The sequence below is a fragment of the Lonchura striata genome, chromosome 1, assembly GCF_046129695.1.
Source record: "Lonchura striata isolate bLonStr1 chromosome 1, bLonStr1.mat, whole genome shotgun sequence".
NCBI classification, from domain to species: Eukaryota; Metazoa; Chordata; class Aves; order Passeriformes; family Estrildidae; genus Lonchura; species Lonchura striata.
The window spans coordinates 149,470,299-149,495,867 of NC_134603.1; the positions used below are offsets into that span (position 1 = coordinate 149,470,299).

Consider the following 25,569-nt stretch of genomic DNA (forward strand, 5'->3'; position numbering starts at 1 on the left):
GTGAGAAAATACAAATTTTTAAGCTATTACAGGCTTGATTACAGTAAAATAATTTAATTTAGCTACCTCCAAAGGTATATATATGGGGCTGACATTGGGTACACCAGTGATCACTATGAAGACACATTTTCATGTCACAGTCACAGAGTAGACAGCAAGACCTGAGCTCTGGATGCTTTTTTACATATTGATGTATTTTATACATATTATGGAAATTTATGTATTTAATACATATTTAGATACAAATTTATGCATGTTAGACATATTATGGAGAAGAAAGGACTAAAGAGCCACAGGTACTGTCTGCCACTGTCTGGTAGTGAACATTGTCTCCAACTGTGGGGATTTTTTTGGGGGGAAAACAGAGATGGGAACTCCTGGCAGAAACCCTTGGGGAGCAGACATTGTGAGACAAATTCTTGTTCACCCTTGTGGGCTTGCTCTGTCTGCTGGATAAGCTACAGGATCTGCAGGGTCCCTTGACAGATCCTCATCCAAGGAGCTTTTCTTTTTTTATATTATATCTGCATGTGAATAAATAAGATTTTCTGTTAATCTAAACTATACTAGAGCACGACTGCTTGTGAGGAATAACTCAACACCCTGAGGAGCTGAGGCATGGCCAAGCTGTGGCTAAGCAGTCTGAGGAGCTGTGGAAAAGGAATTGTCCTATTAGAGGATCCAGGTGATGTTCCATGAAACCACAGCACCTATTTAAATGACCAAAGTCTGATAGGATGATATTTTTTATTCAGAAATCTGTACTTCACCCAGAACAGAGGTTTCCACTGCCCTGGCTCACATCAGCTGCAGCAGGAACCAAAGGGAGCTGTCCCTGCTGCAAGTGCACCCATAACCTGAAGTTAGATGCATCCTACATGAAAAATGCCAAAAAGAAATGTGGTTCCTGTAAACTGCTTGAGAGCAAATAGGTTGAAAGACCTCCCACTTTAAGTCATGTAAATAAGGAATAACTACCCAATGCAATGGACTGATATATTAATAAAATCACTGAAAATGGAAATTCTACCTAGATTTCTGTATTTTCTCATGTATGCATATTTTCTTTAAAGTTATCTGATTGGAGACACAGATGAAGACACAGATGAAGCTGTGCTGTATTTGTGCTACAGTGAGATTTGAGGATTTAGTCCTGAATAGCTAAAATTCAGACAAAGGTATATTCAGAAATATAGCTAATCCTAATGACCTTATAATTGAGTTATTGTTTACAGCAGCTGAGAATCAAACCCATAGTTTATTATGCAAAATCATTATCCTGTGTACTGGATTAATGTACATAGTAATAAAACTCATTAATCTCTTCAGGTATCACTGCAGGTCTTTGTGGATGAGATATAATGTAATCAAAACCAAATCACCTCATAACTGTTGATAAGACCCTTTAGAAACCTTAATCTTATTATTCACAAATGCTTCTAATTACAGTAAAGCAATTATCTTGGTGCAAAGGAAATGGACACTGTCTTTGGTAGCTCCTGACAGATGTTCTTGAAATGAAAACAAGAAAAAAATAAACAAGGTTTTTCTTTTAAAGGGAGAGACTTAGTAAACATAATATTTATTACAGAACTGAATGTTTATTGACAAATGACACTTTCCTGCCTATGTCTGCTGTAACTATAAATTCAGATTTACAGGTAAGTCCATGAAGTTAATTAGTCCATTAAATTAATTACTATATTGTCCTGATAATGGTCTTTTTTTCCTGTACTGTATTGCCAGACAGATGTTTTTTTTAATACCTCTAAATGCCTCTGACATCCAACCTATTATTCCCTTCCAGGGGAAAAACATGTTTTTGCAATTGTCATAGTCCAGGTATTTTACTTTATATAAACCATTCTACTTCTCCACTTTATCTTAATTATTTCCTATTTTACCACCTCAAATATTCCTTTCTTACCCTTGGTGCTCACCACAAAGAGTCAGTGGCAGCAGTGGATAATTGGTACTCAGAGAAGGGGCAGCCCTGATGTCCCTGCCATGGGCACCCCCATCCCAGATTGCCCAGAGTCCCATCCAACCTGGCCTTGAACACTTCCAGGGATGGGGCATCCATAACTTCTCTGGGCAACCTGTTCCTGGGCATCATCAACCTCACAGCAAAGAATTCCTTCCTAATATCCCTCCAAAACCCACTCACTTCTCTCCTGAGCTGTAGAAAATAAGGAATTCCTTGTTTGTTTGATGCTTTTCAAGTCTTCTTCAGAGGACATGCAGCTTCTGAGCAGCTTCAATCCCAGGATGACTGGTGTGCATGCACTTTGTGTACAATTTTGGATAATTAAGCAAAATTAAATTATACAGGATTAAGTTTTGTGAAATTCTGCATTTAGTCTTAACAGAGCTGGAGAAAACTTCAATGACTCTTCTCCTGAAATGCATCTTAAGATTCTTGGACACTCTCAGGCATTTTCAAAACAGGAAATTCCTGTTGGACCTGCAGATTATGCCGAGTTAATCTATGATGGCTGAGCAGGGAAGCACCAGATATTCTGTACTCACACTGTCCATCAGGAACATTTCTGTAAGCTGCCTTTCTGGCAAACTGTCTTCTTGCTGTAACTTAATTTAAATCCCTCTGTTCACAGTATTGCTTGATGCATCTGGCACTTAGTCCCAGTCACCCATAGTCAGCCCCACCTTGCTGGCTTCTCTCTCACAAATTTTCTGATGTTTTATATCCTCCAGCTTTTGCTGTTACTTCCCTTTAAGGATGCTTGTGGTGGCTAGGGGAATCTACCTCTACCTTCTGTGCATGTATGCACAGAAAATGTTGTAAATATTTGCTTTCTAGCTACAAGTAAAAACACAAAAGAAAAGAAAAATGTCCAGAGTAAAGCTTTAAAAGCAACATATTCATAGCCAGTCTTTCAAAGCTGACCTCAGGTCCACAGAATGTCTGAAGATATCAGTGCTGGCTCCAAATCCTGCCCCTGAGGCACAACAACTGCAGTGACAAAACCCAGCACATACCTTCACATGTCAGCAGGAAGTATTCCAGATTGTGGCTGAAGGATGCACTGAAATAAGTGCAGTTTTCAATCAGATCACAGGACAGGCACCTCCTGTTGAAGTTCCCATTTGTGCTTGCACTGAAAAAGTTAATACAATTCCATGAAGGTCACTGAGCAAATGTTATTTGAAAGCAACATTACTTGAACCTTTCTTTAGAACAAGAATATAAATCTAATATGTCCAACATTAGTGAGAGACAAAGTATTTCCATTTGGTTGAGTTTAAATAGCAATAATGGATTTTTTCCCCCTCCTGCTTGAATAGAGAATATATAAATGGATTCTGATGTCATTTTGCAAGGTCAGGTGGTTATGAAGGAAGGCACAGTTTTTAAAAGAAAATTATGGTTGCAATTTCACAAGAGGAAGTAATAATTTGGTCTATGAAGGCATGAAACAAAGGAACAACATTTTGACACTTATTTATATTATAACAGACAATAAAGAGCTGGAATGGCTTTCTCTAAGTTTCGTATTGGTTTCACCACTGGTCTGATTTGCTAGCTGCTCCCTCAGAGGCCAAAGACCTTTTTACAGGTTTAAATAGCTGCTCTTAAAACCCCCAAGCAGAAAGAAGGATTGTATTTAGGGATCTGTTGCTGAGGAAGGTAACGTGGCCTGTCCATTTGCTCACAGGTTTGCTGCTAAGAGTCCACTGAATGCTGAAGAATTATAGATTATTAGCAAATATTAATAGATAGCATTTTGAAACTTCAAGAATATTAACCAAGAGATCTTTCTAGAATTACTGTAAAGGAGAGGAGTGTTTTTTGCTACCATTTCAAGTGATGAGGCTGAGCAACATTCTTAGGATCACAGAGACTGAAATGAGTAATCATGGGCTGTTGTTTAGGCTCAGATTTTATCTCTGACTAAAATCCTAATTAAATCTACTAAATCAAACACGAAAAAGAGAGGAAAAAACTCTAAACAGATCTTCATCTGCTCTTTGTAGTCTGTGTGGGCAGATGAAGCTGATGAGGCACCAGGTGAGATGGATGCTGATGAGGAAGAGCTGCTCTCACTCATGCCAGCAGCTCTTGAAATGTGCCTGGACTCCATTTTTTAAGCATTCATTTCAATAGAAATGGAGGGTTAATATAATTTAAAAACTTTTCTTCAAGGAAATACTCTCAAAAATTGTGGCCTGCAGTGAACAGGCATATAGGTCTCAAAAGGAAAAAAATATTTAATCACAGGTAATTTACTTTGCTCTAACTTCCTTCCCACTGAGGAAAAAAATTACAATGTCATGTAAGAGAAGGAAAATGTACTGACTGTGCCTTATTCACTGATGCCTTCACCAACCCTGACCTTCATTGCAGAGGTTGTGGTGGCAGCAGGGTGACTGTTTTTCTTCAAAAACAGGACAAATGGAAAAATTACTCTGAAATTCTTCTTTAAAAGTTTGTGTTTCCTCCACTTTGTAATCTGCTTCCACAATATCTCACAATGGCAACACTACTAATAGCTTGGTGTAAAACCAGCCTTTTACTCTTCATATACTTAGGGATGATGCTAAAATCTTCTGGAACTGAAGAAAAAGGTTTGTAAACATAAAATATTTTTAATTTTTTTAAATTCCATGAAGAGGTCAGCTGCTATGAAAATTTTCAAAACCTTTATTGGAAAGTATAAAGACAGTTTATACCATTATTGTATTTCTGAATTCCTTCAAGTGCTCAGCAGTTCTGTTGGAAAGTTTTGTGATAGTCAATCTTGACACCAATTTAAAATTCGCATTAGTATGAGAAAATTGCTAAATGTAAAACATTCCCAAGTGTCAAGCATTTCATTTGTTATGGTTACACTGTTTCTTCCAGTGACACACTGAGAGATCTTGCAATGCCATTAAAGAAAAAAACTTAAGAAACTGCTTCTACTGCAATTGCTTATGATTCGTGTAAAACTGAAGAAACGGGAAATTCTGTATATGAAGTTACTAAAGCACATACCTGTATAAATGTCTTCTTCGTGGCGAATCTTCTGTGCTGTGGAAATAACTGGAGGGGAAAAATAGAAGTGAATTGCAGCATTAGAAGGGTGTTTAGAAGTGTCTCATGCAACAACATCCTTCACTCATATTGCCATTTTCACAATCTTGTAAAAGCAAGGGAAGTTTAAGCTGAGCTAGGAAAGGATAGACAGGGACACATCACTGAGAGAGGCTCCAGAAGGTACAGACTGCACTGCAGTTAAAACAAGCATGGAAAACCTTGGATCCTACACTCATCATGTCAGTGGATGAAAAAAGGATCAAATGATTAAGTGGAAGATATCCACGTTTTTATCTCAAGAGTCATGGCTCCAAATTTCTTTTAAAGACCTTTGTTCTCTCTCTAGAGGAATTTTTTACTTCTCTGGCCACATTTATTCTTTGCCAGTCAGGGTTTGATGGGAAGGCAGAGCATGAAGCTGAAGAACATTTTGTTGTCCTTGTTTTGTGCTGTTTTCAGCTCCTCTCTGGATAAGCAACACAAGCTCTGTTGTGCAGTGGCAGCTTCTGGAGGTAAATTATTGATGCTGCAGGAGGTGGCCAACCTCAGTCCCACCTGTGAGATCTGAATTAAACCCCCAGATGCATTTTGTGTGGATAATGCTAGAGCACAGGAGCAAATGTAGCATCCATGGGGTGAACAATGCCAGGAAGGGTTTTCATCCCTGCTGATCTGCTTCCAACAAGCTGCACTTTCCTAGGAACACACCTTATTGTACAATTGTGTGTGGCATTTTCTGCTTGACTGGCCAGTTAAAATGCTAATAAAACCTTGGTGTTAATTTGCTACTTAGGCCACCCCTGGAAGTGTTCAAGGCCAGGTTTGATGGGGAACCTGGTCCAGTGGAAGGGAGCTGGAACTGGATGCTCTTTCTCTTCCAGCCCAAGCCATTCTGTGATTCAATATTTTATGATTTTATATTGTTCTGAATTTATTGGTAAAAGAGAGCATTCAAAATTTTGAAGAAGCACTGTGGTCTTAATGATCACTCAGAGTTTATTATATTCCAGAGACTGTTTACTCCACTGTTCAGTGACTTTAAGTAACTGAGAAGTGACAACCTTGTATCCACCCAAAAATTTTCCAGGAAAGGAAACTGTTATTTAATTCCAGAAGCTGTCCAAATATTTTCTTATGTAATTTCTTGAAGTATACTTGAAAAAGTGAATGTTTACAGAACTTATTTTAAAAGCATAAAGAGCAAGTGTGAAGAAGGGTGGGCTTGTTTTTCTTGTTTTTCTTTTTTTTTTTCCTAATTCTAATTAACCACTTTTTTTTGTTTGTTTCTTTGGGTTTTTTTTGGTTTGTTGGTTTTTTTATTTTTTTCACTGCATTGGTATTTTTGCAGGTCAACAAAAGATTCTTTCCACAACTGACCAAGTGGTTGATGAAAACAGGCTGCTTTCCTACAGAAAAGCGTATTAGCTTTCCTACAGAGGGTAATATCAAAAATTGCAGCAGGAAAAATTACTCCTCTGCACATATTTATTTAAGTCATAGAAAGAGAGGTTTGAACTGTACAGATTATTCAAAATAGCAGAAGATTTGTGTAATGGTGTGAGAGGTTAAGCCAAAACAGAGACAGCTCCTTCTGCTTTCTTTTCCCCAGCTCCTCATGCTCACAGGTTTCAGTGCACACACAACACCTTTGTAACCAACCCAGAGCCCAGGGCTAAACAAAGGAAGTCTGATTTGTCAGGCCAAATTCACTTACATTTTCTGCCTCTTTTCATCATATGCCAGGATCTTTGTCACATCCCAATCTCCAGATGTAATAGCCTGTAAGTCGTCATTGCTGCTGTTGGGCTGCCAGAAAGAAAAGAGAAGTAGATTTCTTTATTGCTAAAACTTCTGAAAAAGGGAGCTCTTCTGGCTCCATTGCCCATGAAAAATAAACCAAACATCTGCAATTTCCACCACTGCACCTGCCATTTCTGTGAATCTGCAGGCATAGAAATAACAGAGAATCAGAATCATCTTAACCATGACTCCACTGCAGATAATAAGGTGAATTCAGCACAGAGCAACTTCAAACCCTTTCCTCTAACCCAGCGTGCCCACATGCTTCTATTTAATCCTTTTTTAGATTTACTTATATACAACTGAAGTGGCATTACAAAAACCAAACCAAACCAATATTAGAAAGAGACAGCCGACTGACCTTTTTCTTTGGAAATTCACATTATCTTATGCCCAAATAAAACATCATTGGAGGTTTTCTTTTATGAACAAGACTTTTTTACATCTGCACCTCCCCATCTCATTGCTACAAGCACAGACACCACTTTTTTTTTTGCTGTCTGCCTCAGGTGAGACCCAGAGCAGCAGCAGCAGAGTCACCTGTGACGATGACATGGCGATGTGATAGAAATGCCCACGTCCTCCCTGGGGAATGGCCCGCACGAAGAAAAACTTCCGACCATCCCTGGAAAAAATGGGCTCTTCATTCTGTATAAGCAGCAAAATGAAGGGGTGCATTAGTGTTAATTGGTCGTATTTAGAATTGCTCAGCATTCCAACACCCTGTAAAATGAATTCACAGCAAAATAAAAAGTGCTCTTTGACAACAAGCTGAGGCAAACAAAGAGCTCACTGAAAACTGGAGAAAGTTTTCAGTTTTGCTTCTTGCTCTTGGGAAAGCAGACACCTTTCAGCTGTGGGAGGACTGGCAGCAAAGAGAGTTCCTTGGCTGTGAAGTCAATTACCATTTACAAAGCCAAAATGCACATACACAGCTGGCTGCTCGGGGCACTTGGAGCCTTTAGAACTGCTGTGACAAACCTTGTTTACCCTGCTGGAAGAACCTCTCTGTTCTTCCAGAGGAAACACAACTGAACAGCATCTAACTGCTGTTTTTTTCTACTGCCTTACAAATGCTTATCTCACTGAATTATTTATGAAGGAGAGGATCTGCTGCAGAACTCTTTGACACAGAGCTCCCAGGTGAACGTAGTGATTGACTTTTATTGGGTGACTGGAACTTTCACCCAGAGATAGAAGAGACTCAGCAGAAGGAAAATCAAACATCACACGTGGCAAGCAAGCACCTCCTGGAAGGGAGTCTTCTTTTTGTGAACAGAGCCCTGAGGCACATGAGAAGTCTCCACTACATGAAAAGCTTGAACAGCAGATTACGAGGGAAGGCAGAAAGATGGTCCATGTGGTAGGATGCAGGAGCACTGAACCAACGGGCTACATGAAGCTAAATCTAAGTCTCAGCTAATTGGAAGTGAATAACTTCTAATTATAACTTCAGCTAAACCTCTGCTGAAGCTGTCCTGTGATATCAGGATTTTCAGTGCCTGGATAAGCACTTCCTTGGCCTTTCTTTATCCAGGGCAACAAGAAGATTGTTGCCAGCCTCTTCTGGCTCCTCTGCAGTTCAGTGTTAATCAAACCCCTTGACTTTCTGCTTGGCACATGCCAAGACACCACACTGAACCAGCAGGAACTTGATTGTACATGGAGACTAATGGCATAGCAAAGGAACAAACATTTTTATTTCCCAGAAGCTAACACATTATTCTTACCCCATGTTCCTTTGCTCCTTTGTTCTTTACTGATTAATTCTTTTCTGCTATTTATCAGATTTGTCAGTGCTCTATTAGGTGTTCAAACTGTTCTTTTTGCCTTTTATTTTCCCCTGCTTAGGTTTTCAGTGTATTTTAAAATGTTCCCATTTGCAGCTTGTTGCAGCTCTATGAAATAATGGTTTCATTTGTTTCTGACATTGTTCTGGAACCTGAAACATGAAACTCTGTATTATTTCCAAATGTCTTTCATGACAGGAGAAACCTCATTGAATAATGACTGTGATAGCTCAGGCAAACCTTCTGCTCGACAGGTTTTCCTTTCCTGAGGTAGGTAGCAATGAGTTCACCCTCCATTTCTGTGTCTGTGCCTCCTGCATTATATATTCCAGCAATATGTCTGTGCCAGCGACAGCAGGCATTGTGCTGATGAGTTTGAAGTTCATTCAGAGCTACAGGGGAAGGAGGTTCATGGCACAGGTGACAGATGTGAGGATTTAGCATTGGGCTGATGACACAAGACACTGTTTGCATGTTTCATTGCTGGAAAGGCAACACATGACTGAGGCAGAACTCTGTGACAGAGATTATGACTTACTCAGGGGAGTAAATAAATTGAGAAACATTCTTTTGGAACAGGATTTTATAATTTAGGGAGCTATACTGGGCACATAATTAAAATATGCAGCATATGATATGAACTGTCCAAACCTTTTGTCAACTACTGTTGACTGAATCCCACAATAATAGAAAAGATCAGCCCAAAGCAATTCCAGAACAATTCTTTGAAAATAATATATAAAGTTTAGTGCTAGTAAAAAATATTTTTACTATGTAGCAGGTATGGAATGTTTGGAAGTTTTTGCCACAGGAGGTTTGGAATCAGTAGGTGCAAAAAGGGATTGAACAAATTCATGTTTCATTAATACATCTTAAAGGATATGGGTATAATTTCAAATGTCTGTAATCTTTTTGTTGTAGATGATAGTGAAATATGAGAAAGTTATGGCACCAAATAGTTCAGCTTTACTGGAAAAAAGAAGGTAATGGGAGGCTGCTGGAGGGCTCAGAACCTCCTGGAGGGTTCAGTGCTGGAGCTAGAGCTGCACAACTCAGTGTGGCTGCAAATGGTCAGGAGAAGAAAACCAGGAGTGCCTCAGGGGCTTATCCCAAGTTTGGCAGAATCAGGATGGGTGAGGGGACAATGCTAAATGCAGTCTGAGCTTCTGTAGATCCTAGAGAGGATCACAAAGTCCTGGTGTAAAGAGTAACAATTAAAGAGAAAAAGGTAGAATGTATTCAGTTGTGTTTGTAGAGGGATCATTGAGAATTATTGGATCTGCAGCCACCTGAGGAAGACTCCTCTGGCAAACCAAGGGAAGATAAGGTGTGTACAGGATGGTGGGGAGTGCACAGGTGTCTCTGACCTTGAGGATTTGCATAATCAAACACACACCGGGACAAATGTTTGAAAGAGAAATTATCTGATTTATGGTGAGCTGGAATTTATGAAAGATTAGTGGACACAGAAGTACAGCTCCACCAAAACCACCCACACATTAACATGGGGCAAACAATCATCATATTTCAGCACCAAACACTGCAACTCCAAACTGGTTTGTCTGTGCTCAACTCACTCCCAGCCTCCTGTTCTCCTACAGTGCCTCACCTGCTCTTGGACACATTTCCTCACAGAAATTAGTGGTAAGGCAGATTCTTTGCATATTGGTTTTATTACTGACTGAGAGTTATACTTCCATAAGAATTATGATTTTCTGCTTCATCCTCAGGTTTTAAAAAGGGAACAAATTAATCTGAATAACTGGATCCTTTCCAATCGATTCTATGATTCATTTTCCCTTCCTCAGCAGTCTCCTGCCCTCTGTGTCTGATCCACCTTTGCCCAGATCCCAGAATTAATGATTTTGCTGTGTTGGCAATTGTTCTTTCAGTGAAATGCCCCAATACTTTCTGTGTCACAGCCCATAGCTCTGATAAACAGACAGGCATGACATGAATCCTTTTAGTCCCCTGCATATTGGTAAATACTTTGTTTAATCCAACAGAGAAAACACCCAGTGTGCATTGACTCTAATGGGACAATGCAGACACCTCCTCTTCAGAGCACAGGGGAAATTCTCTTTCCATCTCCTGACACAGCCCCTGGGGCAATGCTGAGCTTCATCCTCATCCCTGTCCTCATCCTCTCCTGTGGCTGGGTGCACCACACCTTTGGCCATCTCAGATCCCCTCCACTGGGTGAAATGGGAACTCTTCATTTAAGCACCAAAAAGATTGGCTTGGAGCCAGGAGCTGCTTTTTTATCCCTGGCAGATGAATTTGAGTATTTGAGTTATGGAACTCTGGGTCCTATTTCTGCTGCATCCTTTGTCTTTAGGCTAAATTAGGTCAGTTAGGGGATAATTGCGTGGCAAAAGGGCTTTACAGAGTGAAAAAGTGGGTCCTGTTTGTAAGTTCCTCCAAACTCTGTTTTAAAATTAACAATCTCTTTTCAAACCTCCTATTAACTACATGTAAGAATCATTACTGGGTTATCATGCAGGATTAAAGCAAGGGAGTAGAAGAAGAAAAATGGTGCCAGACTTCCATCATCTCCACCTTTTAAAAGAGTGAGTCTTTAGCTTCAGACTGAGGTCATCTAAAACAGCGGGCAAATAGGACTGGAAAGAAAAATGCAACCCAAAGGAGCTGTTATCAGGGGAGGGCAGCCAGCCCACGCAGGCAGTTTTGGAGGTTACAGGTCTCTAAACAATTTTATGATCTCCTGGTCCTGCCAACATCAATGCCAAAGACTGCAGCCTTTGGTGCAGCTGCAATTGCACCCTGGTTTCTAATTATTTCTTTTTAAAGCCCACATTCACAATTAAATAAATAAAACAATTAAAATGCCAGTAAAGTTTATCTTCAGCAGGTGCACAGAAATTGCCTGATTTCTCCCTTTCTGAATCATTGCCTGTATATGACCATCCCCAGTATTATTAGAAAATGGCTTCTTCACAGAAATTGAAACAAAATTGCTCACAGGTATAATTAGTGGTTCAAACAGTTTGTGTATTTAAGCAAAAGTATGAGTGAATTAAGCCTGGCTCTTGTGCTCAGAAGGGCACAAACAAGTATATAAATAAAGGTATAAACTTGCAGAGTCCCTGGATAGTTTTAGTGAACATGTGCCACCTCATCTGAAAAAGAGTGACAGATACTTTCTAGCAATTCCTGTGTAAATACTGTGTATTCTTCATTATACTTGGAGTAATTTATTCTACTTTTTAGCTGCACAGGGAGTGGCTGCATTATTTCTCTTTGCCTGTGTTGGAGAGAGGCTCTCCAAAGATTTTGGACTTGCATAAAATATATTCATGAACTTAAGCCCAGAAGGAAACATGAGATTGTTTACTATGACCTTCCATACACAGACTTTTTAAATGCTACTGAGTCACCAAACTACTGAACAACAAAATTCAAATTAATGGCTTGTATGTTTATCTTTTATATTGTTTTGTTTTTGTTTTTTTTGACTGTGTGACCCCACTGCCACCACCCTGGCTGTCTCCAGAGGGGACAGAGCACCTGGCTCATTTGCAAACACTTATTTTAAAATGTCCCAACCAAGGAGTCCTCATCCTGAGCCAAGACACACTCCAGAGCTCCTTCAGCAGCTGCCTGATGTGCAATTCATCTCCTTCTTGAAGAGGTTAGTGGACCCAAACTAGCATTTAACATTTTCACATCATCCTCATAGGCAGGCACATATGCCATGAAAATATCTTTCCAGTTATCTAGATTAATGTGTCATAGAATAAAAGGCAAGTATAGAAAATAGAATTATCCCAGTAATCATATTCAGTCAAAACTAGAATTTTAAGTAATTTTGTTGTCAGAAATACAGGCAAAAAGAGCTATATAATTCTTTAGACTCTTACAAAAGCTTTTGAAGGATGCTATCATGTCTCCAAAGTCCATAGAAAATGTTATTCTAGTTTAGCACTGAGATGTCTGACTCATTTGGCTGTAATGAACATCCTTCTGTAACATCAAACTGTGTGCTCTCAAACTAAGTATATGCTTTTTGGAGATATAGTAAAACAAAATGTATTTCCCTGGAGCAGGCCCATTAGAGATTGACAGATCATTTACTTCAGCTATGAGGATAAAACACCATCTTTTAATGCCTGTCCACGTGGTAGGTGACTAAATAACCAGAGCAGTGTAAAAACACAAGTTCTACTATACATTATTAATAATATAAAATACAACTTCTACTGTACTGCAGTAAATAGCAATGAAATTATTATTTTACTGCTATTGCCTTCCAACTTATAAAGTAAAGAATGCCATTTAAGTTTTTTATTGTTATTTTTTTAATGTACAATATCTGGACAATTTAATTTTTCTTTTATTTGGCTTGTCTTTTAAATTTTTGTTTCCTACTCAAGCCAATACAGTCCTTATGAATGTAAAGACTATTTCAGCACCATTTTTACTCTATATCAGCAAAGATTATTTAAAGTGCTTGGAGCACAAAATCTATTTCCCCCATACAATCAATTTTCATCTGGATCACACACAGCCCATTGCTGCAGGACAGCCACTGGAACAGAGGAGAGCATTGTTCTTGCTGTGAACTGATGAAGTGCCATTTCTACAGAGTCTTGGCTCCTCGAGCAGGCTGTGACAAAAACCTGAAATGCTTTAAATCTGGACTTGGAAAAAATGTATCAAACAAGATCTTTTGTGACATGCTGCTCTCTGTCTGACATTCACACAGGGCTTGAAAAACAGTTTGGTGCTGTGGCTGAATCGAGATCACAGCTTCTCTCTCAAAACCAGCTTCATTTAATCTCAGGTCCCTTCACAAACTGACTCCTGGGCAATTGTTATAGATTATATTTAAGTGATTCAACAGTTTATCTGCATGATTTTGTCTGAATGGACAGAGACCCTCTCAATAAAATGACCAGAAAACAACCACCATAGTATTTAAACCCTCAGCACCAGTGTCAGGGCAGGGTGTGAAGGATTGCCTCAGGTTGGTGAGTCCTATACAGACACTGCCAGTGAGTGATTTTCCATCCACATCAGCTTTTTATCTCTTTTAGATACAAGTAAATTGCAGGCTAAGGACTATGGGACCTACCAGAGTGGATGGCACCTTTACTAAGAACTTGTTTCTGAAAAAGCTCTTTTCTGTCATACAGATCATGCCATCTTCCAAGTGTCTCTGTCAAATCTGGAAATCAGTTTTTTCTCTTTGGGAAAAAACTCAGTGAAGCAATAATCCTACCAAAAACTTGACTGCAAGGAGAAGATCACTCTTACCTGTCTGTGCAGCCAGGCATCGCTCTCATCTTCATGTTTCTAAAACACGAAAAGATCATTAATAACATACTTATAATATTATATTTTGCCTATCAATGCAGGAAGCTGCTGGATTGGAGTTTAAAAGTTGCTCAGAAATATAGAGAAACTGCTTAAATATGTGCTTCTGGAGTGGAATCCAGTGGCTGCTTTTCTTGACTTTCCTCCCTGATGGTAAACATTCACTAGAGCAAAAAAGCATTTTACACATACAGACAAAACACATAGATCTACAAGATGTATTATTCCCCAAAGAAATAAATTTTCTTAAGAAATAAATAAAGGCTGAAATGAAATTTATTAAGAAAAAAACTAATCACCATGCTCTGTGCACAGAATTGCATGATGTTTTTCAAGAGACGGGTGTATTAGAACAATTTTATATAGTGGAAACGTGCCAGTTTAAATGATGGAATCTGCTGATCTAAATCAATACACCATTTGTATTGCTGCATTTATAGAAGGGATTAAATTACTACAATTAAGGTATGTGTAGATAAGCATGAGCTGGTTTTAATGCCATTAAATACATATGATGCAGCTAGAATGTTGCAAAGATATTTAGGCTGCAAATTGTTGCTTGTGCGTGGATAAAGGTAATCAAGACAGGTAATCACTCTCCCTCCAACATACACAGAGTTTTCTTGGATTGCTAGGTGTTAAAAAAAATTGAACATTGCTTATGTTCTGTCTGCCTAAATTAAGGCGTTCCAGCTGGCTTTTCACCATGCACAATAAGTGAAATAGTTTCTCTTCGGTGGGCCGTGGACACTGAAGCAGGTGAGCGCTGTGCAGATCTCTCCTACCTTGGTGCAGACCCCCGTGGTGGCGTCGCAGAGCGTCAGGATGGACACGTTCTGGGCCCTGTTCAGCCAGTTCACTGCCACCTTGGTGCTGGTGGCCCATTTCACCATGGTGATGTAGTAGTCCCTGCAAACACAGACACGCACAAGCCAGGTCACATCCTAATGAACTGCCACGTGGCAGGGCAGCCAGGGGCTGCTGCAGGCAAGCAGTCCGGGAGAGAGCTGTGCTTTTAAAGAATATTGTGTCCTGATGCATCTACACTGCTTTATGTATGGATTTCAACCTCTGAAAATGACATTTTTAGGGCTGTGCAGGTGTTTTATCTGCCACTTCTGGAAGTTATTTTCAAAGAATTGACGAATACAGAGATAAAGAATCTTTCAAGCTCTTCAGTCTTCCAAGAAGGATTGAACAGCCTGGAGCTACAAATTTATGCACAGGTGGAAAAAAACTGCAAACCATTTCCATTCTGAGCACACTAAACTGAGCTGACTCAGGCCCATCACTATCAATGGTTGGGTTCTTGATGCTTATGAAAAGATGATGGTCTCTGAGCATGCTGGCTACACGCCAAAGCATCCAGGAATGTCGTATTAAAAGACAAACAGTAAGAGGGATAGATTTTGGAGCCATGCAGGGTTTCTGTAAAGCAGATGCAGCTGGTTGCCATAAAGACATCAGCAAAGATGGTTTCCACGAGCAAAACCACCCTCCTACACTGCCTGCATCATCTTATTGCTGGACATATTCAGGTTGTGATGATACTTGGAGTAAACCATGGGTGTGGGCTGCACATTGATACCTTCAGGAAAAGTCCCATGCTACAGTGAGGACTGCAACCTCTTAGGCTGGGGCTGGAAAACACAGGAATAAATTCACTGATGGTTGCCTTCTCAGAGCCAGGGCATGGTGCCACCAGACGTCCACCTCTGCATCAATTCAGGCCTCCACCACTTCATTTGTGGGGCACAACTCTGGCTGAACTGGAAAAGCTGGTGATGCTATGATATACAGCTGGGCCACGTGGGCCAAGACATCCTTAAAGTATAATAAGACTTTTTACAGCATACAGTCTATAAAAAATTTATTAGTTCATTTGTTTGCCATAAAATATGTATAAGGAATTGTTGCTCTCGTTGGAAATAATGTGCTGTGTTGCTAGAGAATCCTTTGTGTTCTGGCAAGAGCTCCTGCATATACTGAAGAGAAAGGGCAAAAGCACAAAGGTCTGTTTGTCTAGAAAAATAACAAGCTGGAAATTGATTTTGTACTTTTCAGTAATATTTAGTGCCTGAAATTGGCTGCGGGGAAAGGAACAAAAAGCCTCAATGCTTGCATCCACTGCACTGGGGGAAGGATATGCCCAGGTGATATAACAGCATTCTGAAAATTTAGAGCCTGAAATAAAATTGTAATTTTACTCTTCATCAGCAACAGTGTGGGCCCTAAGAGGAAAAAAAAGCAACACAGCAAAATTAAACTGTATAACTGTCTCTTCTTTCTCTCCAAATGAACTGAGCAGATTCAGTCTCCCCAGAAAAGGAATGTGATTTTAGTACTTACTGTGGCTTGGAGCACTTTTTCTATAAATCCAATTTAAAGTTTCAAGGACATATATTCAATTTTTACATTCATCTCACTGTTTGAACACAGGAGCTACAGTTCTTTCTCAGGAACTTTTAATTTTTATTTTAGTTCATGGGAATCATGGTCTTCACTACCAGCCCAGAGAAGGGCATGGAGTCTCAATTTCCCTCTGAACCTTCTTCCAGTCATCAAGACCATGGAATACCCAGCACAGAGATAACTGCAGATACCTGGATTGTCATGATTCTAGTTTTTGAGTAGTATGGAGTCTTTCATTTCATTTACTTCCCTTCACATCTCTTCTGTAGGCCACCCAAGTTTTATGGTTCCCATTTTGCAGAGAAAAATGAGACAAGAAAGTGTGATTCATCTCAGCTAATTTTAAACATCTGCTGCCCCTGCAGCTGAACTGGTTGAGCAGCCAGTGGAGAGAAATGGGAAATCAGTGCAATTCCCAAGCCCTCTCCGCCTGACCTGTCCCACATTTTATGTGGAGGTGATTTAAGGGAGAACCTGTTTCTTCCATAGAACAAAATCTATACCAGCAGATCCTTGACCACTGCATTTACAGACATCCACAAGGGAAGGGACACCTTGTTTGAGCCCTGTCAGAAGGGTGAAGCCATCCTGGGATTTGCAGTGGATTTCCACATCCCAGTAAAGTCATTTTTGGTTCAGTTTGAATCATCTGAGACAATAGTGCAGCAGCCTTGTTCATGCCCCAGCTTTCCATGGCTGCTTCCTGGATGCAGGAATCCCTAACGTGAGGTGTGACTCTACAATGAGAATACCTACAGTATGACCATGGCAACAAAGCCACAAACAGCACAAAGAACAGTGATTTATTACAGCCAATGGTCCCTGGGCACTGACAGCTCATCAGATCCAGACTGGAGGTGTCTGAGTTTTTCCATCATTTATTTGTTTCTGGCCCATGCAAGGACCAGTGATGATATCTGCACTTGAGGGAGATAATATCATCCCTCAATTTGTCACCTGACATGCAAATATGAGAAATAAGCTGGGTGATGATCTAATTATGACCACCTGCAGATGAAACTCTTGAGGTCCAGTGGTTGTCACGGAAATAAAAAATGCCTGTCAGGCCTTAAATGTTATATACTGCTTTTCAGCCTTCAATTTCAACCCCTTCTCTTTGCTTTCTTTTTTTAACAGAAGATCACAGCATTGGAGAAATCTTGACAAAAATGTTCAGAATGAAAGATATTTAAAAAGGACATGTGCTCAGTATTGTACATTTCACCTCCAAATGTGTTTTACCATCAGCTACCATCAGCTTTGCTTTTTTTTTTTTGTTCTGTTGGGTTTGCTTGTTTGTTTATTTTTGTATTGTTTTGGAGTTTTTTATGAAAAATATCAGGTTCTGTGGAAAATTTCTGGCTTCTTTCAGTTTTGAAAGAAAAAAGGCTGTGGCATATCTCCACTTTATTCTCAGCTTTATTAATTGTACTAAATCACTTTGCTCCAGATAAAAAGAACACGAAATACCACTCTATCCATATATCATCTGCACTGAGCACACTGAAATGCTTCAGATAGGATGTGTCTGATGCAAGATCCTTATCACCTGCTTCCCCTGTTTCTTGAAACTCCCTTCTGTAACTGAATGCACACTACATCCCTCTTGCCTATTTTAATAAAATTTTATCACACTAATCTCATGTTCAGAAAACATATGCATAATGAAAACACACCCCTATTGCTCTGGCAGCACTACTTCTATCATCCCTATGGTTGGCAATTGCCATGGTTTTGATGAAATATACAGGCACTAATTAATTATGATGTATTTTGCACCATTTTGCAATATTGATTGCAACCAAATAAATTATGTCCACCCATAACCATATAGAACAAATTTGTGAACAGCACTTGGATCCTGCAGTCAGAAGTTATTGCTGTAATTAAAACCTTTTTGAGTCTCTCTGTTTACAGAGAGTGCTACCAAAAGAGAAATTACATTGTTCAGGAGCCACCATTCTGTTACTGTGATGGGGATACTGTGATCCTGAACTCCCACCTGCTGTACACAAGTCTGAAGTTGCATTTTTGAAGGGCAAATAGCCATTTGGTTTGGTCAGAGGTTATACATCTTCTTTTGCAAAATGTGTTTGGATAATTTTAAAGTTATTCAGTGTAAACCTGTTCTAATATAATATTCTATAAAATACATGGAAAAAGACAGGTAATTAGGGAAAAAAAAGAAGCAGATTTACACAAAATGAAACTTTTTGATAGCAGCAGATAAAGGTCCAGTGTTAAAAGCTGCAAAATCATCTTGAAAAAACCCCAAGGGAATTGGGGCCAGCATTCAAGGGTAAGGAAGCACCTACCTCATTCTCTGATCATCTGGGGGAGTCATTTCCAGGTCATGAGTGGGTCCATTCAGACCAATCACGTGCAAAGAAATAGTTGGATTTTCCATTCCAGCCTGGATTTTAGAAAAGAATAAATATGATCCATATCTTGTATATATACATATGTTGTATATGATTACCATATCATATACAACACAGAATGATTTATTACATCCCCATGGATTATAAAAAGCATTCCCATTGAACAGGATATGGATTGGACTGCTGTGGTCTTTTACAGGGAGACTGCAAATCTAGGGATGTGGCACAGAGGTGTGGAGGGGTTGGCAGGCAAAAAAAGGGCAATTCTACTCAGGACACTTCTAACCTTAGTAAAACATCCTACTTTTCATGGTAACTAGAAATTTTGCTATTTCCTGCACCTTTTGACAAAAGATTGTCTAATAGAATGATGGCTGATACAGTAAAATACTGATTCATTTTGTACTGTAGGAAAGGACATCCCCTGCTGAACCATTGATTTCCACAAAACCTGCAGATATGTGGGCATCTCTCCTGTTAAACTGTGCTTCAATTTGGATCAGCATGTGAGGTCTTAGGCAATCAGTGCTTAAAGCAAGAGACCCAGAAGGAATGACTGCAGCAGATCACCCCTGTGCTGCTGCTTTAGAGCAGGAAATTACAGCAAAAACAGCAGCAGTGAGTGTGAGCTCTGGAGAGCTGTGCCAGTGCTGTACACTCACTGCAGGTCTGCAGGCAAGGGGAGACTGGCTCTTAAGTCTTTTCTGTCTTTCAGGCACAGCCAACATCTAAAACCAATGTCTCCTTTGGTGTTAGGCCATCCTGGATCTTCTAAGGAAGCCCAAATACTACATTTTCCTTCTACACAAAAGGGAACCTATGTAAATAAAAAATATATGTATATATGTGTCTATCTTCTATCTATCTACATATAGAAATGTATCTAAATATAGAAACATGTCTAAATATAGAAACATACTCACAGAAATAAAGGAATTCCCAATCCTCAGACACCAACCCCATCCTGGAGACAAACCCACAGATAACATCCAACTTCCATCCATTCCAGCATGGAAGCACAATTGCTTTTGTGTGTGCAAAAAAGCAAGGATTTCTAAATTTTGTTTTCATTGTATATAGAGTTAATAATTCTTGTAGAACCAGAAAAGTGCAATTTTACAAAAGCAGCTAAAATTGTTCTAAATGCACATTCACCGAGGAACAGCTGGTCTTCCATTGGATCTGTTTATTTTCATTGCTTATGAGTTTGCATTATTAGTCTCGTGTCTGAGCCTACTGGAAATAAGCAATTATTTATTTCTGATGGAGCAGCAGGACTGATTTTTTAATTTTCCCTTACCTTTGGATAATGGTAAGTTTTAACAGTAGGGTAAAGGATGCCTGTATATATCGGGATCTCCATGGTGGGGACTCTGGAGGCATTAATTGTTGCATATGCCAACCTGGTGCCATCAGGAGACCACCAATGAGCAATGTGAGTCTTCAGAATCTCCTCTAATTAAAAAAAAAAAGAGAGAGAACAGAAAAGAAAAGGCTATTAGAGGTAAATTACTAGTTAGCAGTAAATGAAAGAGTGCAGATATGAAAATCCCAGTCTAATCACAGCACAGGGAGGATGCCACAGGAATATCAATCAAAAATACTCATCAAATTATGCCATATACACAAATGAACACAATTGATAACAATTACTCTGTATTTATAGGTTATTAGGCTTAATTACCTTTGCTGAAGAAACATCAAATTATTCATATTAGTACACACACTCATGACAGCATAAAAGGCACTGCTGCTCCTGCCATGTGTCCTGCAGATGATTAGGGTTCACAACATCAGCCTAGACACACATCAATCAATTCTAACAGTGTTTATACAAGTGCCTCAGCAACAACTGAAATACTCCTAAATTCTATTGCCAATTGGGAACAAATAAATATAGAAATTTTCTGTAACTTATGAAAGGCTGGAACTTCAAAACAATTTCAGGCCATAGAGTCTGTGCCTTGGATACCATATACCATTTGACTTTTATCCCTATTTCATTTTTTAAATTACTTTTGCAAGGCAATTTGCCATAAGTAGCCAGGGTTAGAGCCTGATCTTTTATACCACTGAATTTTGGGATCTTTGAGATTTTAGTAATATAATTACCAGTGAAAAGGTGCTCAGAAAACTGCCAATGCAAACATGTCAGAGTTCAAGTATGTATGGAGAAAACAATATTGCCATCATATGAAATTATTTTTAATACTGGCAGAACCTAGTTATTATTAAATTCAAATTCAAATAACTTCTAATTTCTAATACTTTTCATATAATCTAATGTCCTTCTTTGTGAAGATGAGTTCATCTTACAGATCTGCAGAAAAGCTATAAAATTCACTCTTGGTCCAAAGTGTCTCCAGTTACTGACATTTGGAAGACATTAACTTGGCTTTTTAAACCTCCCATTTTGTGAAAGACAATAATGTCATACATTTTCATTAAGAGGCTTAATATCATGTGAGTCATTCCTATTTAAACCACCAGAAGGGCTTGCATATGCTGTGCAGATTGATGGGCAGGAAGATGGGTGCCATTACTTTAATGTGAGAATAAAAATTAGAGAGGCTACAGAGTGTTTCTAAGCCTTCACCATGAAATCCTGCTACACAGCTCCAAGCAGCTCCAGTGCCTGCTGCCATCACTGGTCATTGGAAAAAGGGATGAGGATTTTCTGAGTTTTTTAGTTTGTACACCACCCTCTGATGACCCCCCAGTCCAACCAGGACATCCCTCTGGTCTGAAGAGTAAAAACTCACCAGACAATGTTTAATTAAAAAAAAAAACAGAACGGATGAGCAATCCTTAGAGAACAGACAATTATATTCATCACTTGTGTAAATAAACACTTTTTAAATCAAGACTTGCATATGGCTTGGAATAAAACTCAAGGTAACATCAGAAAGAGTGCAAGGGAAAATTCATCCTGGATGCTTATGGTTTTCAGAAATAACAAATTAATTAAACAATTCTTAATGGTAGCATGTAAGTGAGGTTTTCAAAAGATATTTAGGAAGTTACAAACATTTCATGGGAAAGCACATCTGGCAAATTTGCTTTGCTGCATTGTCCCACCTGTTATATGTACATTTAAAAGATTCTGCTTTTGACTTTTATACTGGTTGCTCATTAAAGAGATAATGAAGAGCATAAAGAAAAAGGAGTAAAGATGGATGGCAGATGAATCATTGACATTTTAACATTAATTAGGAATGACTTTATTCAGCAAACATTTTCTCCAGGATCTCAGACTTAATGAAGCAGTTCTGCTGAAGGTCACATACCCAGAAAGGTTTTAGTGCAGGTTTTGTGGTCCTCTGTTAATGAGATTTAATTGAGTGAACCTTTGCCTTGAAACAAAGCCAAGACCTTGCTGTTATTAGAGAGATCAGTTAGTTTTAGCAAACCAGAGAACATTCTCGTGGACTACAGAATGGATTAGTACCAGAAAATTCTTTCAGCTGAAAGAAAAAATGATTTACAGACAATCTGTTCTTGGAGACAGTTTATTCCTTGTCTTTGCATTTAGCATATGCTCAGCTAAAATCAGCTTCATTCAAAACTGCTGAGTCTTTTTAAAGTCAGTTCAGATCCTGCCTTGTGTGTGAAAAAACAGATTTTCCTTATACACTAAAACTCCCCTACATATTTGGATCATGACCTCCTGACTAAAAGCATAAAGTGATAATTGATCAAAACTTTTGCCCTCTTCCCCAGAGCTTGCAGTTGCTGAGTGCTACATGATGTCAGGATGCTGTGAGTGAGCTGCTGAGATTCCTCACAGTCAGATCCTGCTGGCTTTGTGCTCTTTCTGCACAGTTTTGCCTGCCAGCCCCAACAGGGCATGCAAACTTGAAAAACAGTGAGCATAAAGTGTGTGCTGCCTTAGCTGAACAAGGGCTGTTCAAACCTCCCGGCTGGGTTCAAGCACGTGGTTTGAGACAAGTTATTGCATCTCAGCACATTTAGTAATGAATGACTCTGAAACAGCTGGATGATCCTGCTCGTGAGTAGTGACTTTTCAGTGGCAACATGTATTATCCAGTGATGTGTTTGTGCTCAGGGAATGCTACAAGATATGTATTTTAATCCTTTTTTTCTAGTTGAGTAAGGCCCAATTGAATGATCATTTCAAAGCTGTGTGAAACAAAGAGTCTTCTAAAGAAAGAGACTCTCAGGAAGAGAATTTGAAGTCCTACGTCAGAGAATATTTCAGTGACAACTGGGTATATATCCCTCTTAGAGACTCAACATCATTGGAGGAGAAAAGCAACTGGAGGAAATAACAGAGGTGTGATGAGAGGAATGCTCCCTGAGCTGAATTCTTGGTTCCTGTGCCTGTGCATTATGTGGGTGGCTCTCTTTGGAATCAAGACCTGAGCAATACCCAGGCTGCCCAAAGTGGGAATGCCAAATCTTCTGAAGGATGTGTTTCCTGGCAGAAGCTCTCCTGCCCACCATCAGGGAGCAGAAGGAGAAGTCCCTTGTGGTGGTTCTCAGCTGCCAAGTAACAGGCTGTGGTTAATATGGGATTGGATGTAGCATTTGGCTATGATTCCATGTGGGTAATCCCTGGGAAGAATGAACAGAGGATCAGAAGTTGGGTGGACATTTCTAATAGGTCTGTCATCAAAAATTAGCCCAGCATGTGCGAAGTTAGGCAGCCATCAGATTGTTTCACACTGCAATTTAATTCCAGCAGCACTTGCAGAGCAGTGAAATGGGAGGCTTTTATCTCACTTCAGGTAACCAACTTCTCAAGGAATCACAGCACATGAATCTGGAAGAGAGCCCAAAAATCCTCTGGCTTGTTCCTCCATAGATAATATCCACCCCAATCCTTTAAGGATCTTCTTCACAAGAGGGTTTTGCTATTCCTTTTTATACTCATATAGCAACTTTAGCCATAGAGCTCAAACATCCATAATTGTCATGTCCACCTGTGTCTAAGCTCTGAACAGTCCCAGTGAAGTGCATTCAGACCTCTGAATTCCTTGATAGACTCAATGCAGGGAAAAGCACCAGGCCTTAATTTTATGCAACCTCTGTGGCAACCAGCAGGTTCTGGAAAAAGAACCCTGTTGTATGCACCACATTTGGAAATCCACAGAGATGGTTTTAATGTTCTGAACCATAATCTGCCACTGGGGCATTTCTAAAGATATTTCCATGACAAATCCACTTCCCAGGCTTGCACAGAGCTCTAGACTGGCAGAGATCCTCTTTCCTAATAAACACATGTAAATGCCATGGCCATGGAGGTTTCTTCATGCTTTTCTAAAATTCAGCTATTTCTGCAGCCTTTGTCTGTCCTGAGTAATATTTGTGAATTTTGCCTTTCTGCTGAAGCTGGCAAAGTTCTAGCTTGCTGTTTGGAGAAAATGAAGCCTTCACCAATGACTGAGAAATCCATTGGTAGCTTAGAGATTACTTCCACTGATATCAGCAGAAAAAAAACTATGAGAAAAAAAATTTACAAGTAAAAAACCCCCACTTTTTCCTGGGCCTTCTTGTTGGAAGTCACAAATAATTTGTAATTTTCAAGTGTGAGTTAACAGAGACTTATACAAGAAGACAAAGATGCTTAGACAGACCAGTCCTCTGAAGTATGACCTGTACCATTGCAACTCTTTTCTATCACTAAAAAAAAAAAAAATAATTTAAAGACATCAGGAATTTGAGGTTCAAAACTTCTCAGGGACAATGCTATATATTGCTGATTTGGTAAATTACATCAATTCTGGGGGGCATAACCAATGGTTCTATTTGTGTGATGTATTGTAGCTGATGCTCAGATCATGAAGTATTTGGTGTGCTGAAAACATTTTGCTGTTTTATTAAAACTGTTAATAAAAAGGAATTTCAAGCAAAATGAAATTAAAGCCTGACATAAAGGCTGTGGTTTACGTTGGGAAAGAAAGCTCAAAAGAAATTGTCAGTAGGTGCATCAAAAGAACATGAGAGGAAGAGAGATCAGAGAACAGCAAGAGGGTCTAGGAGAGGAGAAAACAAAGACTACTGAGATAGTGAAACCCCAAGGGTTCTCATAGAAACATCAAATAAATACAAATGCTTATTTGACAGCTGCCATCTGTTTTAAAATCAATTACTAGATCATCTCAAAGCAACAACCACATGTCCAAATCGATTACTATTGCAGAGTGTGAAAGCAAGTATTTTTAGCCAGTTAGGGAGAACTCATTGTTCATATTTGCCTTTACTGACACGTTTTTCAGGGGTGGCTGTGGAAAATGACCTTTTATTCTATGCAACCAAATTTTTCTCTCAGTTGCTGTAGTGTAGGTCTACACTGACTTCCATTAAATCATTGTAATATAAAATATTATATATTATATATTAAAGATGTAAAATGAGTGTAAAGAAGTAGTTATGTGTATGCAAATAGTATAAAACTGTTTTAGATTACCATACCCTATGGTATGGTATCTACATTTTCCTGTGTTGACATTATTTTGTGCTGATATCAGCACTGCTGCACTATTGATTTCAGAGCAATTAATCCTATTTCACAGTTGTCTAATTGAGCCAGGTGGAAAAAAAGAAAACAGTTTTGCAGGGTGCTGAACAATTGAACAACCTTTTGTAGAAAACATAAAAATTTATGTGGCTGAGGTCAAACTATGGGCTCAGCCCAATTCCACAGTTCCCAACACTGAGATTAGTTTAGCTGGTCAGAGCATGGTGCTGATAACACCAAGGGTGTGGCTCTGATCCCTGTGCAGGGCATTTACTGAAGATTTGAACTCTATGATCCTTGCGGGTCCCTTCCAACTCAGGATATTCTGTG

General features: G+C 39.2%; 1 protein-coding gene across 5 annotated transcripts in view; it reads right to left on the reverse strand.

The window, feature by feature from the left end:
* Positions 1-25,569, reverse strand: part of DPP6 (dipeptidyl peptidase like 6) — a 546,530-nt gene that overhangs the window by 31,253 nt on the left and 489,708 nt on the right. For all 5 annotated transcript variants that reach the window (XM_031503790.2, XM_031503789.2, XM_021543891.3 and 2 more), the window contains exons 9-16: positions 20,059-20,213; positions 18,693-18,790; positions 14,751-14,874; positions 13,906-13,944; positions 7,379-7,486; positions 6,753-6,844; positions 4,997-5,044; positions 3,001-3,119 (exon numbers count right to left, since the gene is read on the reverse strand). In XM_031503790.2, the coding sequence (XP_031359650.1) occupies positions 3,001-3,119; positions 4,997-5,044; positions 6,753-6,844; positions 7,379-7,486; positions 13,906-13,944; positions 14,751-14,874; positions 18,693-18,790; positions 20,059-20,213 (783 nt within the window). The remainder of the gene's footprint in view (positions 1-3,000; positions 3,120-4,996; positions 5,045-6,752; positions 6,845-7,378; positions 7,487-13,905; positions 13,945-14,750; positions 14,875-18,692; positions 18,791-20,058; positions 20,214-25,569) is intronic.